General features: G+C 41.9%; 1 protein-coding gene across 1 annotated transcript in view; it reads right to left on the bottom strand.

The window, feature by feature from the left end:
• The window catches only part of ssh2a (slingshot protein phosphatase 2a), a 30332-nt gene extending 18637 nt beyond the window's left edge, over nt 1–11695 (bottom strand). Inside the window, exons 1-2 of the mRNA XM_044354158.1 lie at nt 11499–11695; nt 7918–7961 (exon numbers count right to left, since the gene is read on the bottom strand). Of these exons, the coding sequence (XP_044210093.1) occupies nt 7918–7961; nt 11499–11561 (107 nt within the window). The 5' untranslated portion in view covers nt 11562–11695. The remainder of the gene's footprint in view (nt 1–7917; nt 7962–11498) is intronic.
• Nucleotides 11696–18323: the final 6628 nt, after the last annotated feature.

Genomic DNA, 18323 nt, shown 5'->3' with positions numbered 1-18323 from the left:
ACACAAAAGCCTTGTGGTTGTGTTACATAAGGAGCAAGAACAAATGAGAACCAGGCTGAGGTTGTCCAGATGGAGCTGCTGTAGCAGCGGCAGCAGCAGCAGCAGGCCTGTGGTATCTAGGATAAGTGGAGATATACTGGAGCCTGTCCTGTCAAGAAAGTATGAGGGAGAAACAACCCTTCACATGAAGCTAAACCAAAGATATAAAGCATAAACGGACATATTTCATGCTGTGAGATGGGCAACGTGTTTTGGTTCATTTTATAGCCTATTAAAGATTTTATATTCAACTGGCAGGTATGTCTAGACTAGAGCCCTATGTAAGCTGACAATTATTTGAAAAACACTGTAAAACTAGAGCACCTCGTCCTTTCTCACACCAGCTTGTGCCAAGTGGCCTAAAAAAAGATAAACTAAAACATCTGCAGCGAATGACATGTCTGCTGTAGAGCTAAAATTTATACCAATATTTATGGGAGCCCTGTTTTATGTTTTGGCTGTTATCAATAAGGAGTTTAACTGAGAAATAGGGCACTATAAAGAGTGCTGTTATACAACACGACTTTGGCTAAGTGTTCCCAAACTTTCCAGCTCATTGTTGTAATCCGCAAAGTACGATTGTGTTCTAGGTCTGTGAACACTCCTGAGCTGGGAGCTTGTGGGGCAACTGTAAGCTGAATGTGCTACAGATCCTACATGTGCTGAAATGTTAGACTGAGTATTGCACATGTAAGTGTGGATAGGAATAAGAGTTCATGTAGTGTAGCTTAACCGGTTCATACGCACCATGTCAAACGTGGCGTTGCATTGAACAAGCGTCGTGTTTCCTCTACTCAGCATTTTATGCATTACTCATGTCTACATATGTTATAAAACATCTCGGAAATCAATTAACACCGCGACATATGGAAGCAGTGCATTTGCTCACATTATGAAATAAATACTCCTGTAATATCAACATGCAGAGATCAGCTTTAGTTCAGTCTGTTAAATAACAGCCGGGTGAAGTTTCCTCTACATACTGCAGAGTGATATCTCTAATGTAATATTTTTAAATTTAAGTCAGACAAAAGGGCTCAAGGTTTTAGACAGATAATAACAGTGACAACACAGGAATGTCTATGGCGAGCTGCTGAGAGCTTTGAACGTTTAAAAGTAAAAGTGTAGTGTAAGGAGAATCTTATAAACACTGTGACGCCCAAAGTGAAATGAATTGTGAGACAAATGTTTCCTCATTGCCACATTTTGAGACAGGAACTAAACCACTTTATTGCTTATTGACTCTATGATTACTTTCCTCTGTTTACATGCTCTAAGTCAATGAAAACAGTCTTTACATGGCTCATTTCAGCTGAGTCAACTGAGTCATTTACGCAGTTCATTTACAAATGCTTCAGTGCATTAAATGTTTTAAATAGACTTTTGGAGGATGTATGCTAAATATTTCACACAATAATTAATAAGAAATTTGACATTAGTTGTTTTGAGACTAGACTGGTTACATCACAGATGAAACAAACACACCAGCACCTGCGTTCCTGTCGTCACACTGCTCTTTACTGCGTCTCACCTTTCTATATACTACTCTTGCATCACAAGGCAGGTTGTCCAATGAGCTCTGCTAGCAACTGTAACCACAACATCAACAAGCGCACACACACACACACACACACACACACACAGATGTTCTGTTGCTCTAGTCATGTGGTTCTGTTTAGAGTCGTAAAAATTTTCTGGCACTCAGCGAGAACTTAGTTGTCTGTGGGCTGGTAACACGAGAGGCTGTTGTGATGTTTAGCCGTGCCCGGGACAAGTTGCGCAATCGTCTTCCTCTCTGCGTCTTCCTGTCACTAGACGGGAGTGGACAGAAACAGGCAGGTCAAAGATACCGTGTCCGTGTGTGTTTGTAGAAGTGTTTGTGCGAGTGAATGGGAGTCCCCCTAGAGAGCCCTACCATTGTCTTAGTTTAGTGCATGAAACCAGCTGTTTACCATCAACTGAGCTAGAGATGGGCTGCTGTTAGCTCGCTGTACAACAATAAAACGGACTTTCCATAGCAGTACAATCCGCAGCATGATTTACTGTACCTTGACAAAAATGATTCATCCTCTATTGTAAAATGTCCATCATTTCTAAAGGTAAAGAAGTGTGGATGAGTTGCAGTGGGCCTCAACACCTTCAGACAAGCAAATTAAAAAAATAAAAAAACCTTTCAAGACAAAAAGCTTTAAAGCAAAGAACAGCCTGGGCTACAACGCCTTATGTTCAAATGTTTGCCGACTACTCAGCCCACTCAGTTGCGATAGGAGGACTTAACCTTGGAGCAACAGGGAGCCCTCTTAACAGCCAGATAAGACAGACAAAGGCGGATCTGTTACCAGAAGCAGCCCGTGTACAGTAACAACACAGCTGCGAGAAGCACCAGCTGATAATCTGTTCTTGGATTTGAGACCCTATAGAAGTAATATTCCTGCTGCGGGTTAAAACATTTTTTTTTTGTAAAGATACATTTGTATTGGATGATTTTTTGTTAGTATAATCCTGTTTTCACACTGCGGTTTTCACAAATGCTGTATTTTGCCTTTTCGCCATGTAACATACATATATTAGACATACTGCGTGTATAACTTCACGCCTCATATACAATCACTCTCATTTTACTGGGACACTTACACGTCCATGTACTCAGTAATCTAGGACAGGGAATACTCCATGTTTAAACAGCAGGTGTGTGAAGACAAGGAGGCAGGTATGGTAACTGGTGTCAAGTGGAAATGACAGAGGAACAGCCCATAAACTTAAAAAGAAAAGGCATGTCTCCACACGAAGGAGATGAGACGGCTTACCCTCCGCTTGGTGTTCGTTACCGCACCACCTCGCCCTTCTTGTTCTAATAGCAGACTCATTAGATTGTTGGCCTGATAAACCTGCTCTGCCTGTGTGCATCTGGGTCGGAGCTGATGCATAAATCCATAGCATGGATGCTAAAGCGGTGCAGGAGGAGACTTGTAGGGCACGTTATTTCAACGGATCGACTGCCAAAATGTATTAGGGTTAGTCTGCTGTTGTGAAGTCATGCCAAGTTCCTCTTGCCTCCAACTTACTGGAGATAGTATAGGCTATTAAAATAAGATCAAGAAAATCTAATTACTTTTTATTATTATCTTTCCAAAACAAACAAAGAGTAGCATGACCTGTATTATATTCTGTAAAAAAAAAAGCAATGCTGTACAGCAGGGAGACAATGGACAGACAGGTCAGGTCAGAAACACCAGCTCTCTTTCTTCTCACAGGCGTTTCTCATCCACAGCCTCTTCTGACTACAGTAGATACAATAGACTAACACAGCCCCAGCTGAGTAGTCATTTGTCCTTTATAGAGGCACTCTGAACTGCAAACAGAGGCCAACAAAAGCAACAACTTTTACTAAAAGTCTAAATGGGTCATGAATAGTCTGCTGTAGCAATACTGAACTGAACCATTTCTCTTTTTAAAAACAGCGGATGTATTTCAAACCTGTGTACTTTGGGTGACAAGTGTAAGATTAACAGCCTGGGAAACATGCGAGCTGAACAACACTGCAAAAAGAGGATCCAGTGGGAGAATCCATAAACTCATGGCCTACATTTAAGCCTTGCTCCTCTTTATGGGAACTTGTCATTTATTTTTAATCTTTAACTTCTTCTCTTTATCCATTAATATGATGTCTTTTCTACGTTTTGTCATGTTATCCACCCTACTATAGACTATGAGGCAATACCTTATATGACATTCTTGTGCACAAGGCTTAGTGTGAATAAATATTCACAGATCAGGTGTGTGAGAGCTGTAAAAAAAAACAACTAATTCGACCAAACAAACAGTATGTTTCAATCTTGTGATCCTGTGACCTTTGCCAGCCACTGTCACGTCACATGATATCCCTGCAGACGGTCACAAGAAGGGTAGTGGGAGCGACTCCTTTCATCTTTTCATCAGTCGCTTGTCCAATCGTTTAAAAGTTCAGAACACAACAAAACCTTCAAATGTTGGTTTCGTAACCGAATAGAGAAAAAAAAAAAAAAAAAAAAAGTCTCATCAGCACCGTCCTTGACAGTCGGTGTCAGTCCTGAGGCAGCAGAGTGTGGAGGCAGAGATTCATTATTGCACTGCAGTGACGCTATACTTCATTGCTGTGGTGCGGGGGGGGGGGGGGGGGGTATAGACAGCTGTTTGTGTGTGTGTCAGTGTGAAAGAAACTTTGACACAGAAAGAGAAATAGAGAGAGAGAATAAAGTGAGTCGACTGAATAAATGACAGAGAAAAGAAACTAAAGATTCTGGAGAAGTGAGAACAAAAAACGAGACGGAGTCAAAATATTATTGAGCTGCAAAAGTTCCTCTGGGTTTCGGCGGGCCCCCTACACAATATATTGGCTCGTACTGCTACTTGGATCCATATGTAGGGTGGGGAGCGCACAGTTAATTGGACCTCAGCTCTTATGTAATACGCATTAAGGGTCACTCAACAAGGCCTTTGGCTGCACCCTGCATGTCTGTCTGTGTGTGTGTGTGTGTGTGTGTGTGTACAAACGCTGAGCAAATGGCGGGCTAGATGAGCTGAGCCAAATGGTAAAAGAGGACTACAATGATGTATGCCGTGTTGGGAATAAGCTATGCGTGTGTGTGCATGTGTGTGTGTGTGTGTGTGTGTGCACACGCATCAGTGGGTATGACTTCACCAGCTGCTGCTTCTGCTCTTTTGTTGTATTACCTAACAGATAATTGGGACCACATGTTATTTTAGGCACTAACGGGATGTGTTAAAAGCTTGCAGGGGTCATGTCACCATGTTTCAATTTTCAAATATGTGTGACATAACCCAAAATATTTGCTCTGGTGTCCCGCGTCGGGGTTAAACTCCGCTCTGTTTCCAAGTTTCGCTTACGGTGCATCAGGCCAGCTGCTCGTGCGATCATAACATGAGAAACTGAAGTCACGTAGATCGCGGGGTGTTCGATATTATTTCTGCTGCTAACGACGTTATGTTTTCAGACCAGCTGTGTGTTTTCAGTGAGCGGGATGGCTAAAGAGTTTGGAAATAAACTTAAATGAAAGTTAGGCCACGGGACGAGGATGAAGTGATATGTTTTCAGTGCAAAGCAGTATTGGGTTGTGAAGTAGTACGTTTTTTGAACATTTTTTTTGAAACACACATGACAGAGAATGTAACACATCAGTACTATTGCCTCTTTTCCTTCTTGTTTAATATCCAGCAGTGTAAATTCAGCACATTGCTAGCACCGATATAGTCCTCCGCTCAGCCAAAAGATACAACAATGGAGACAAATGAAAAGCATACTGTACAGCATGCTCCTGAGAACATAATACTGAGAGGAAATGATTTGTATTTGTGAGCTTATTGAAAGGTGTTTCACCTTTGCTAGACAGTTCAAGGTAGAGAGAAAGAAAGAGGACTCAATCGGATTCATTACCTCGAATGGTATGTGCTGAGCTAACATCACCGCAGAAAGACACCCACGATGATGTTCTTTACTGTAACTATGAGTCATTTGTAGATGAAATAGGTTCAAGATGCTGTTGAGAATAACCTCACTAATGTTATGGCTTTATTTGCCAATGCATGTGTGCAGATTGAAGATGACTGTGGCCTGACAGTAATAGTGCTTTATCCTGCTGTGTGAATGAGCTCAGGACTGGAGACTCTGGCCCTCCTAACGACTCTAGACCAGTGGGAGCCTGACCAGCTTTTTTTTCAGATGCGTTTGATTTGGCCAGTCTCAGTGGGCTCATGTAGTGTGAAAGGGTCCAAGACATGCATGAATGAAATCTGAGAGTGATCCTGGGCAACAGCCAAAGCCCAAGGGTGAAGAAAAAGAAAATGACGCAGAGGCACTGCTTCACAGCACTGATGTTCAAAGAGGAGACAACACTGGTACAGACAGGCTGATATCTGTTTGAGAGTCTTGCAGAAATCTGGTTTTATCCGCTGTTCTGTGTGCAGTTTCTGACCAAAGTTTGTACCAAGCGTTCGGTGCTACGCTGTATCTGATGTCTACAGCCTCCTGACAGGATGATAACCTTTCACTCAGACCGGTCCCTCAGTCTGCGCTGGCCTCAAAGGGAAAGCTACGAACTGTCGGACTTGTCAGTCTGGTTAAGCTGAGCACAGCAGGAGCATATCTGTCTACCTGCTGTATTATACAGTACTAACAGTAATACCTTCAATAACTACTAATGACTGTCATTAGGCTGCTGGACAGTTGGTTACTGGCTATGTGAGCCTTACACACAACCTGTATTTGTTTTATATCTATCTCCAATTTGCATGTTATATTATTAACAGTAATTACTATTCTTGCTCTTTTAATCACCTCGCGTTTGCACATACTCTATCATGACAGCTCTCTGTAGTAGCTCTGGTGGCTAAACTATCACTTCACTGATGTGTTTTTATTCTTTTATTCTTGTGTGTATTGCTGTTATGTGCATGTCGTACTGGATGCCTTAATTTCCCTCAGGATCAATAGTTTCAATAGTGTCTATCTAACATATATTAAAAGCTTGACACAGAAAATCAAATGATAAAGCTAGACTATTTAGACTGCACTTCAAAGCTTAGATTAGTCTACAAAAGCCCTTTACAAAGTCCATTATAGATGGACTGGCTGTATGGGCTTTGATGTTCCACTCCCTGTTTAATCATTGTGTGCTTGCGTCTCCACGGACAGACTGTTGGAGTAACACAGGGATAACGTTTAAAGTGATATCTATGTGAGGTAGTAGTCTGTACGGCGAAGACAAAGTTTCCATGATCAGCAGCAGTTCATTATAGGCCAAACATTAGTAAACACATATGGCCTTTGTGTTCAGCGCGTTCTCTGTGAAGTATGTAAATTTCATTCAGATTCAGTACAGGGTCTTGGCTCAGGATACAGCGTAATGACAAAGCCAAATAAAGTCAAATAAACAAAGAGACAAACACAGTGGTGACGTCCTCGTCTGTTGTGAAGATTCAGATACACGCGTCGAAAGCAAATCATCTACTCCACCGCAACCATCGGGGTAGATTTGTGCAAATCAAACCCAGACTATGACATCAAAAGCCAGACCAAATATTGACAGAAGTACTCACAAAGACACCATTTGTTTGCTGCATGAGAACGACACTATTAAAGAAAATGATTGCTGCCAAGCGCCTGTGGCACAATCTTCAAAAGACACAACAACTGTGTGAAATTTACTGTGTATTTCTGTGTATTTTAGTGGTGAAAAAAAATGTATAAATGAGTTCCTAATTTATATCACTTGTTTTATTGAGACATTTCTTTAATGTACAAAGCTATAACAGCTTTCACATCTTGCATTTCTCTTTCACATCACTGTTCTAATAAGGTGCATATTGAACAGAGGGATGTAGGGTAGTAGAAAAATAACAGAATCTGCTGAATACAGACTTCTTGTGTATGACATGAGCTTTGATGGATACTATTTAATTAGTTGTAGAGGAAATTTAACTTTACTTATGGGAAACACCATTTAATTGGACCCATACTGACACAATTCCTTCTACTTGTTACAGCGTTGGTTTAAGCAATAATTAAGGGAATTTTAATTTTGGTGGCACTGACACACTGGTTATTCTTTGACAAATATGTTAAATGTTTTCAGTGAGCAGATTAAATTAAGTGCTGTACTGCAAAGTATAAAACTGATATGACTATTGCATTCATGTGTTAAAAACTGACAGAAAATGTGCTTAAGCAATTGAGGAAAAACTGTAATACTGAGGTGATGTACAGCCTCCACCTAGTGGCCTGAGTCTCAATTTACAGCTTCCAGGGTTGCTGGTGAATCGAGTGTTTGAGAGAACAGAGAAACTGGAGACACAGTGTGACAAAACAGGAAGGGGTCTCACCTTCTGGGCTGGGAGCGACACTCATCTTCAGCACTGCCCGACTCCTAGAAAAACAGACAGGAAGACACCTGCATTACTTTACATCAGTCTGTTACCAGCAGCTAGCGTTTCAGAAAGAACGCACTGAATCACACTGACCAAAGAGACTTGAGATTTGTACCACACGCTTCATCAGACTCAATTAACCTCACATTAAAGCTGTATAATATGTAACTATTTTGCATTGAAATGTCTAAAAACAACTAGACTTAGGCTGTTATATATTTTGTTGAGTTGTGTACTTACATTATCTCAAATGTTTCCAACAATCTTCAAACAGAGAAATCCATACATTTAATAAAGGTAACGGTCCTTTTCATTTGGTCACCTGTCAATGGCGTCATACCCTCTCTAACAAAGAGTATATGTGCACAAGATGCATGCCAACGCATGCATCTTGTGCACATCGACGCCATTGTGGCAAACAGCCACAACGGCGTCTACCAAAGAGTATATGCATATAAGATAAAACGTTGGCGTTGTGGTTCTCCGCCAGAAACTGTCATAAATTGACTTTTATTCAGTTTTAACCCACATTATTACAATAAACTTTCTAGATCTTGGTCGTTTTTAACCATATCTTTCAACCAGATGAAGGATTTAAGTCATCAGACGTCTGGATCTTAAGTTATCAGAGAAACAAGCTGAGCAAATGTTAGCAGCAGCTCGGCTAGCAGCCCCTCCCAGATGTCCTGTGTCCGCCGTACAGAGTTGGAGAAACACTGATTTTTAACATGAAACTGCTTTATTTATTTTTATTTTTTTTTTTTTTACCAGTTTTAATCACCATGTACGTGTGTTTTGGAGAGGAGGAGACCTCTGTGGATAATAATAAAGCTCCCGGTAAAAACATCCTGAATGATGAACACTGGAGTAAGCTGGTTGTTTTACAATGAACACAACAACTCCCATGATCCCACGCTACTTCACAGCATCATCAAACTCTGTCTTTTGTTATTGTTTTGATTGAGAGACCCCTAGCGGCAGAAATGACATACTGCATGTTTAAACGAGTGCTAAATTGGCCGGTGGCAACATCAAGTCTTTCATCTGTGATTTCAGTCACAAGGCAGGGCCAGGCGTGGTATTTTAGCTGAGACTCTGAACAGGGACTAAGAATAAGGCTTAAACAGACTGACTGTCCGTGCCCTCCACTCGCTGCTACTCTTTTTTTCCCCAAAAAATTCAATCATCCCTCCCCCACCAATGCCACCAGAACAGTCCGCCACACACACACACACGCAAACACAGTCAGTTTTAATCCCAGCCTTTTGCCATAATCCCTCACAAAACTCAGGGAACTTTCTCTTTGGCATCAATCTGTCGATCCCAGCTACTACACAGGCCAAAATATGCACACAGGGAACCAAAGACACACATACAGCATGGACGAGCAGGAATATGCACCGACACAAAACTACAATTAAGATGCTAATGCTGGTGCTGATAAATAATGATGATGGAGGAGGAATGGTAAGGGTAGGAGCTAGAGGAGGTTGGAGGGATGGCATTCATACATTCCCCTGTACGCTGCCATAGATCTGATCCATCCTGGAGAGGCAGATGGCTGACTGGCTGAGTAATGTTCTCTGCATCAGCAGCGTTAACAGCCTGCCTTCAAGTCAAAATATGGTGACACAGGAGAAATAGGAGTCCATGCATAGACTCAAACCCTCCCTGCTCACACACACACACACACTGGACAAAATGCTTAGCTTAGCAGATTTCAAAGGCAAATGTGATACCAGTATAGCATTACACTTCTGCAGAGCACTCACACAGACATTACTGATGTGTGGTGGCCATACACTTCCAATATGTGAAAAAACATACCATAATAAGCCTGGCCATGGCTGGGATATATAACGTACAGGCTGATCTCTGTGGTTACCATGGAGCTGCATGGATGTGTAGGGAGTGGTCGTATAGCCAATGAGAAGAGGGGATTTGGTGTGCTGCTAGGCAGACTACTGTACACTACTTCCACTGTAGGATAGCTGCTCCCCGCTGTGCTGAAGGCAAATAATGCAAGCTGTAATAATCAATGGATCAGTAATTTGAAACCTGTGTTTAATGAGCCAAAAGCACTGACTGAAGGTTAGGAGGAAGCACACTGGAAAAACGCCCATCATAGATATGCTGAGGTGGCAACGGCAGTCCAGCTGTGCTTCTCATGACTGTTCATCTCTCTCTTTCTCGAGCTCATTCCTAGCTCCCCCCCCCCCCCCCCCCCCTCCCCAATCCCCCTTTTTTTCCCCTCCACACCCCTCTCTGTTTTGTCATGCTTTTCCCAGATTTCTGCCCTCTGTCCCCCTCGCAGCACCAGACATCTCACAAGAGCGCTCACATGGCTGCTTCTCATCAGAACGAGTCTCATGACAAGCAGCTGGTAACCTCGGTCTGGGATCTTTTTCACCGCCTTGAGAGCTATAAAACCTGCACTACTGAGTCTCAGAATTATTAATTCATCTTAAATTCATGTGTGCTGTTTCTTTCGCTCTGGCAGACTGGTCTTTTTTTTTAAGGTCATGTGGCCACGTCTCCCAAAGCTATAATCAAATGAAAGCTCTGAACTGAGACATGATGGCTCTGTAATGATGTTTTTATGTGATATATAAATGACGTCAAAATGTTGTTTTTCATGGGATTTTTTTCTCAAATTTGACCCAACGCCAGCATAGTTCTTACACATGATGTTGATGTTTGTTGACCATCTCTCTGCTGGTGATTTTCCTAATCCATTCATCATAATTTGCATGGCTGTTCCAATGTGATTCTCCATCAGACTGAGGATATGTTGAGCTGCATTTTGTTGTGTTAACCAGAGGTCTGGATCTTCAGCCACAAGATGTGACTTTAAACATCCAGTGTCTTCTGTATCTGACAGACATCCTCCCCCACAAAAATCGTAGTCTTGGGTCAAGACATATTAACAGTGTAGGTCTTATTTATTGCAGCCTTGCCACCACCCATGCCTCTGTCTGTGTCAGGAAGCCTGCGGCCAGACGCGGGAAGCCCCAAAGTGTCAGAGGGGATCAGAGGACTGTCCCACTGTGTGCAACAGGGTCTGACAGGCCTGTCACACTAACCTGCTTTCCAGGAAGCTCCTCTCCCTTCACTGTCACTCTCACTAACCAGTAGTAATGTGAGTCAATGCAGAAGATATGATACTGACATGACTGGGAATTTGGGCAAAGAAGCGTATTACGTGTTTATAATCTTTTCATAATTAATAACTCTGGATTGATTTCGGGCTCCGGGTTGAAGTGAGGTAACTTAGCAAACATGAGCTCTGATTGTTAACCTTAGCAAGCTAAATTAATGTGAGTTTGCAAAAACTTGCCACTTTTTTAACATGAAGCTGAGCCTTTTAACTTAAATAACTTGGAAGACAAGCCCCGTATCTCTCAGCAGGACTGTGAGATTAAGTTACAGGATGATGCTAGCCGCTGAGTTAGCCACCCATGCACACACACACACACGGAGCAGTGAAAGCTGTGGCAAAACTGAGACAAATGTCACACCAGTTCACGGATACTCACCGACACGGAGGGGCTGGAGGTGGTGCTCGGTGTCGGCGACCGCTGGACTGTGACCAGCGCCATCCCGCCTGCTGCTGCTCAGACCTCGGTCACCTCGGACAGTGAGGAGCCGGGATACCAGGCATTGTTTTTGGGAACAAACTACGCCGAGCTCCCGGGGTTATTCCTCTGGTCGTTGCTTAGTTTCCCCCGTGACGTCAAGCTTAGCAGAATCACTACACACATCCGGTATGTCCATTTCAAAACAAAAAGTCTCATTCAGAAAAAGCACAATCTATCTGAGTTTGTTATTATTATTGTTTGTAGTTTGTTGTATTGTTTACAATGTTCCTGCTGAAATATCCAGATTTACTGCGTTGATTAAACACAAACTGGTTAATAAATGTGCAAGATGTAGGCTTAAGTACAGTATCAGGTACAAAAAAAAAAAAAATCTTCAAACCACATCTTGACCCAGGCAAACTTTTCAAGACAGGACTTCAAGATCATATAAAGCAGTGGTTCTCAAAGTGGGGTCTGTGGACCCCCAAAGGTCTTTGAGGGTGTGCCAGAGAGTCCCCAGCGAAAAAGAGGAATAATTTATTTTTACCATAATTCCATCCATACGCAACACAATGACAGAATGTGTGAATATTTTGGTCATGGGTTTCATCTATTGTTTGGGGTCCCTGGGTGTCTTAACCCCTGGGCAGTTGTCTGCTATGGCCAGTTGGTACCCCAGCCATGAGCACAATACAATACAATCTTAGACATCACCATGAATTAATTAAAATTATTTATCTGCTATTTTTTTTCCTTTAAAATAACAGCAAAAGAATCCATGTCTCCTTTTAAAGAGAGCCGGCAATCATGCGCTTTTATTTTGACAGGTAAATCTCATAACTTCCTAAAATTCTTTTCCTGTCTCTGGTTCACTTAACATTACTCTGCTCGCTCGCCGGTGTCGGACGCATGCGCCATAGAGACCAGCTGTCAAACGGGTGCTGGCTGCTTGATGAATACTTACACGCCCATTCATCCAAAGGCCAATTCCAATCGATCAATTAAGCTGCGAGTAATAAGGATCAGTAGGTGGAGCTACTAGACTGCTACCCCTCTGTAGCTACAGTGTGTGTGTGTGTGTGTGTGTGTGTGTGTGTGTGTGTGTGTGTGTGTGTGTGTGTGTGCGTGCGTGCGTGCGTGCGTGTGTAAGGTATTAGATAGGTGACATATAGCATCATGAATAATGCATCCTTGTGTTTGTTTCTGTTCCTATAAGATCTGCTGCAGGAGAAGACCTGACCTTACATCTCAGTGCTTCCATGTTTTTCAGTTACCCACCTCTCCTGGGAGATGAGATATGGGGGTGGGGGTGTGAAAGCAGGGGGAGGTGTGTGTGTGTGTGTGTCTGTGTGTGTGTGTGTGTGTGTGAGTGTGTGTGTATGTGTGTGGAGGAGGAGGAGGATGGTGAAAGGGGAAGTCAGAGGAGGGTCATGAAGAGGAAAGGAGGTGAAAGATGAGAGGAGATATATACCACTTTAACACAACCTATATCTCAAAGAGCCTTGACGGTTTTGACGTCAAGTGTCACACAGCATATATCTTCCTCCTGACTTCTCACGGTCACTGCGTTTTATTGAAAGAGCAAGTATTCACACAGTCGGAGTGGATGTTCAGAGACGGAGCGAGTGTTGGGGACAGAAAGGAAGGTGTGGATGGGTGTGAAGCTGAGGCCTATGCGAGGATAGGAAGCTCATTTTGATTCACTTCATTTCATTATCTGGGTTATTGCCTCCTCCTCCTTCTCCTCCACCACCCCCTGTCCCCCTCAGTGTTCCTTACCCCCCTCCATCTTTTTCTCCTCCCTCCCTTTTTATCGATCATCCAATAAGCCTAAGTGTTAAAAACATCAGAGGTGATGAAGAGAAAGAAAATGTGATACAAAAATAAAGCAGAAACAAACAGGGATGGGAGTAATAGGGGGTATTAAGATAACATAGAAAGAAAATGTCAAGATTGCATTGAACTTGAAGATCATGAAAAGGACGAGGGTGGAAGATGGAGAGATGGTGGACTGTGAGAATAGAAAGTCAAGATAAAAATAGAAAAGCCAAATGATAGAAATCATTGCAAATCGAGGAGTGACAGAATGATTGATGACTCCTTCCCACATCCTCCCTCCTCCATATCTCTCTCTGCAGTTTGGCTGCAGCTCATTGGACCTTACAGACCGTGTGTGTGTGTGAGCCAGCAGCTGTGCATTTGCATGGATATATTTATATTCATTAATCTACCTGTGTTTGTTTTAAATAGAGGTTGAAGTCCATGGCTCTAGTGAAAATGGAGACAAACTGTGCATACCATTTCAGCCATAAGTAGAGCTCATCTGTCTGCCTTTTTTTTTTTGGCAATATCCAAACCACAGTGCCTCTGCAATAGTTAGAATGACAACATAGGTGACAGAAGAGCAGCTGAATGGAGGGTCATATATAGAGGTTAGAAGTGGCTACCTCTGCAGAGAGGCAGAGAGCGAGAAACTGAGTGTGTGCGGAGGAAAACAAGATTAGGATTAAAGCAGAGGATGATTCTACTTCAGGGACTTTAGTGTTAAGACAGACAATGGGACTAAAGACAATCCTGTTTGTAATTAAAGCTCTGCTCTCGACAAGAGATTGGATCACATACTAGTGTGTGTGTGGGTGTGTGGGTGTGTGTGTGACTAAGAGAGAGAGAGAGGGGTTGGTTAATATGTGTGGAATCAGTCAAATAATAAGCAAAAGTCACATTTTAGGCCCACTGATGGTTACAGAGAACACTAATTTGCAGCTTTCTCACTACAGTTTAATATAGGCTGGCATGCTCCACTGTTGAGTTATGCATCCACTAAGTGATTTATTCACTTATTCTAACAAACCAAATGAAAGTGCATGATGTTGTCATTGTCTATTACTGAAATTACTTTTTTTTTTCTCCATCCAGTCCACACCCTGATCCCTTCACTTGTCACCATGGAGCTTTAGGCCCCCCAGTGGTAAACTCTTCTAAAACAAGCTATTGTGATTATAACGTGATACTCCCTCAAACCAACAGGGGGGGATATGACCCCATTTAAAATCAGTTTATGCTAAGTAAAACTGGAAAGTCGATTGAGAATGTGCTCATGTCAGATGGAAGAATTATTGTCCAATGCATGAGATGTCAAATATGTTTAGTTTTATTTGTTTGGGTTTTCTTAATTTTGCAATTCATCTGGATTTTCCTGTTTGTATGGACCCCAAAGATCCTTATATTTTAGTATTTTAGTTTTCCCTTGTAAAGATTTAGGTTGTATTCTTGCAAAATAAGAGGAAAAAATTTAATATGGCAAGTAAGCAGCTGTGTTTCCTTAATCAACATACTTTACTTCTCATTACAAAAGTATTTTCTAAGGCATACATGCATTTATCATTGACTATTTTCCAGACACACTCTGATCTTTTATTTCACTAGAGTATGGAAATCAACTTGAACTTGAAAGCTGCTTGAAATAGGTAAATGCAGTGAATATTAGACACCTTTATTTATTTTATTTGATCTTATTTCATTTCACTTATTGACGCTACAGAATATTATCACTTTGTGGCAATGTAGTTGCTTTAGCAGAGACTGTTAAATTGGACTAGTGAATAATTACAGTACATCAAATGATCATGTAATGGTGTGTAATGGTTGAGGGGTCGCTCAGTTCCTTTCAGCTCTACAGAACTTTTTAATGTTTTTCAGCTCATCGTTTTCATTTTTATGACTTTACTGTTTGGCTCAAACTCATTGCTCTCCAAACTCAGATAAACTCACTGTACACTACCTACCAAAACAGCAGACAGACGCCTAATAAATGCTAATGATGCTCCATGTACCCTGGATGTGTATTTAAGCTGCTAAACTGTTACATGTGCACCATAACAATTTCATATAGGGATATTATATCAAAGTTCTGTTTACAGGTTGATCCACTGCCTCCTAGTTGTCAAAAATAAACAAATACTCTCCCTGGAGTTAGCTAATTAGCTGCACTGAAATAGGTCTATAGAGTAAAATGGTTTACTGTGATGTATTATCAATCTAAATAATGTTTCAGGTCACTTTAGCATGATTGTAATTTGTAGTTAATGAACTTAAAGTAAAACAAGAATGATCAATGTTACGCCATTTTGTCATTTTATTAAAAAAACGATGAACAGATCAATGATTTGATTTCTGAGTTTTTTTCAGATGAGCCTTCATCTGATCTGTACTCCTCTGTGTCTGACTGACTCACATGTGTCTTATCCTGCTGCAGCTTCCGTCCATCCTTCATTGCAGATCTGTTACTCTATAAATGTGGATATCGTACATCAGTCATTTTGAGCCACAGTAGCTGAAAGGTATCTGCTGGAACCAACTAGAGACTGATAGACAACTCCATCAACTCTGCAGCGTAAAAAGCAGATACCTAAATCCATCACCTCGCCATCGTCCTCATCGTTAGTGTCATTATTTTTCGCGGTGCTCACACTTCATCCGTGCATTATGAGCACGGTCATGCTCAGCTGTCTCTTAGGGCTTAGGCCTGTTTCACCTCATCGTCCTCAAAAGAAAAACTTAAACATAACAAATGCGGATGCTTCTGCACAAGGCATAAGGGATCACTGAATAGGTTGAAAGATACCTTCACAGTCACCATATCTCAACACAAGTGAATCTGACTTAGAATCAGTTACCTAAAGACTTCACCTCCATCATACTTGTAAAGATCTTGTTATATGACTGAATTCTCACTTGAGTGACTGACATTGACTTAAACATAAAGCTAGTGTCGTTCTATATGGTTCTGTGGTCATACACACTTCAAATTGTACACACACGAGGAGCCAATGAGTTTCAGAGTTACTATTAAGGGCCTGTTCACTCTCTCTGTTTCTCATCTCCTCACCTGTAATGAGAAGACAACAGATCAAGGACCTCTCAGTGTATCTTGGCAACAATTATATGAGCTGAGAAGGCAGGAGAAGCGAGCAATGGAGAAAAGACAGAGAGTGTGTGTGTGTGTCAGAGAAAAGGGCCTACTCTGCAGAGATAAGATGGTATTCTCCCTTCGTGCAAAATGAGTTCATTAGGGGAGTGAGAGACAGCCATAGCTGGGAATCAAGGTTTCTGTGCGATAAAGGGTGGGAGCGACAGATTGGAGGGAAAAAAGAGTTTCATTTCCTGTTCTTCAGAGGCAGTGGCAGTATCAGGGGATCAGCAGAGAGGCTGGGTAGAGGGGAAAAAAATGGAGAGACGGGGAGAGGACGGACAGAGCAAGTTAGAGAGGTAAATGCCAGGATTTTTTCTGTCAAATAAAACAGAGTGACCCTCTGGATCACTGTCAGAAAATATTTTTTTATCGAGAACTGAGGGGAGACAGAAAAGGAGTTGAAAGATATGTCAAACTCAGCTGCTCTCAGGAAAGTGGGACGTCAAAATTGAACTCCCGCAATGAAGAATTTATGGTTATCACAGTGCAAAAGGCTAATCAGAACCCATGAAGGATTTCTGAAAAATGACAGCAGCCACATGTTTGAGAAAGAGAGTAGGCATACACATGCACACACAAGCACAGAGCCCAGGTTGGCTTGCCTAAATTAATATAAGAAATGTTACGGAAAAAAAAAAAGAAAAAGAAAAAAGTATGATATGAGACCTGCAAACAGAGATGAAATGAGCTGGAGGTCTTGATAGACACCTGATAGTGAGAGAGGCGGGCAAGGCAGGCAGCTAGGCAGATGCTGAGATGACAGGTACAGCAGAGGTGGAGGGATACGCTGGCTGCGCTGCGCTGTTTAATATAGATCTGCAGCGATAAAACAAGACAGAGAACACAGGATGCGTCTGTCAGTCAGGAGTAGGGAGCCTAGAGGAAATTGCCACAATAAAGCACACATACACACACATACACACACACACACACACATATAGGAGAAGCTCCTGGCACATAAATCAGTGTGTGGATGGATCCAGGGAGATTCAATTAAACCAAAAACTCATCTTTTTTAAGTTTAATTTCAAACTCTCACAAACCAGGAGGAAAGAGGTGCCGATGTGTGTACAGGCAGAACAACTTCATGCAGAAATAATGACACTTTTCTAAAAATTTCTTTTCATTTACTCAGAGACTACGTAGTGTGTAACTGCACATCTGTTGTAGATTGGCCCACTGCTCAGATGAGGGTGAGCTTAAGATGCACTCAGCACCCCCCCCCCTTTTTTTTTTTTCTTGAGTATGTGTGTGTGTGTGTGTCTGCATGTGAACACAAGAATGTTTGCTGATTGCAGATTTCAATTGTAGGATTAAGCAGTGATGACAAGGAACCATCGTGTTGTGCTCATACAGTATGTACACACAGATTGACAGAGAAACAATGATTGTCCTGACAGGTTGGGACAGCCAGCGTTTAAAGAGGCTCAGAGCAAACAGATGACGAAGCCTTTGATCACGATGGGACTCATTGCACGTTGTTGTGCCAGTGTACTTTTTTTTAAATCAGTCATAATACAGACCGAACATGCTTTTTCCATAAATGTAGTGTAATAGTTTTCACATGTTTATCACAGATAAAAAACATGGCGTGCCAGATGTTGTCCTGTTTCATATGAGTTGTATGCCAAATTTGAACTGGCAGCTTATTATACGGTCACTGAGGATGCTAATAGAGTTGTTACTCTCTATAAACACAGTAACAGTAAACAGTGACACACCTCACAAGCAGCCCTGATGGACTACACAGTGCCAACGTGCCACAGCGTCGCTACATGGATGAGAAGTTCATACGCTGCTGTCTAGCTTGG

This window comes from Thunnus albacares, chromosome 6 (genome assembly GCF_914725855.1).
Source record: "Thunnus albacares chromosome 6, fThuAlb1.1, whole genome shotgun sequence".
Taxonomy (NCBI): Eukaryota; Metazoa; Chordata; class Actinopteri; order Scombriformes; family Scombridae; genus Thunnus; species Thunnus albacares.
The sequence above is the reverse complement of the archived record's forward strand: the minus strand, read 5'-3'. Positions and strand labels throughout refer to the sequence as shown.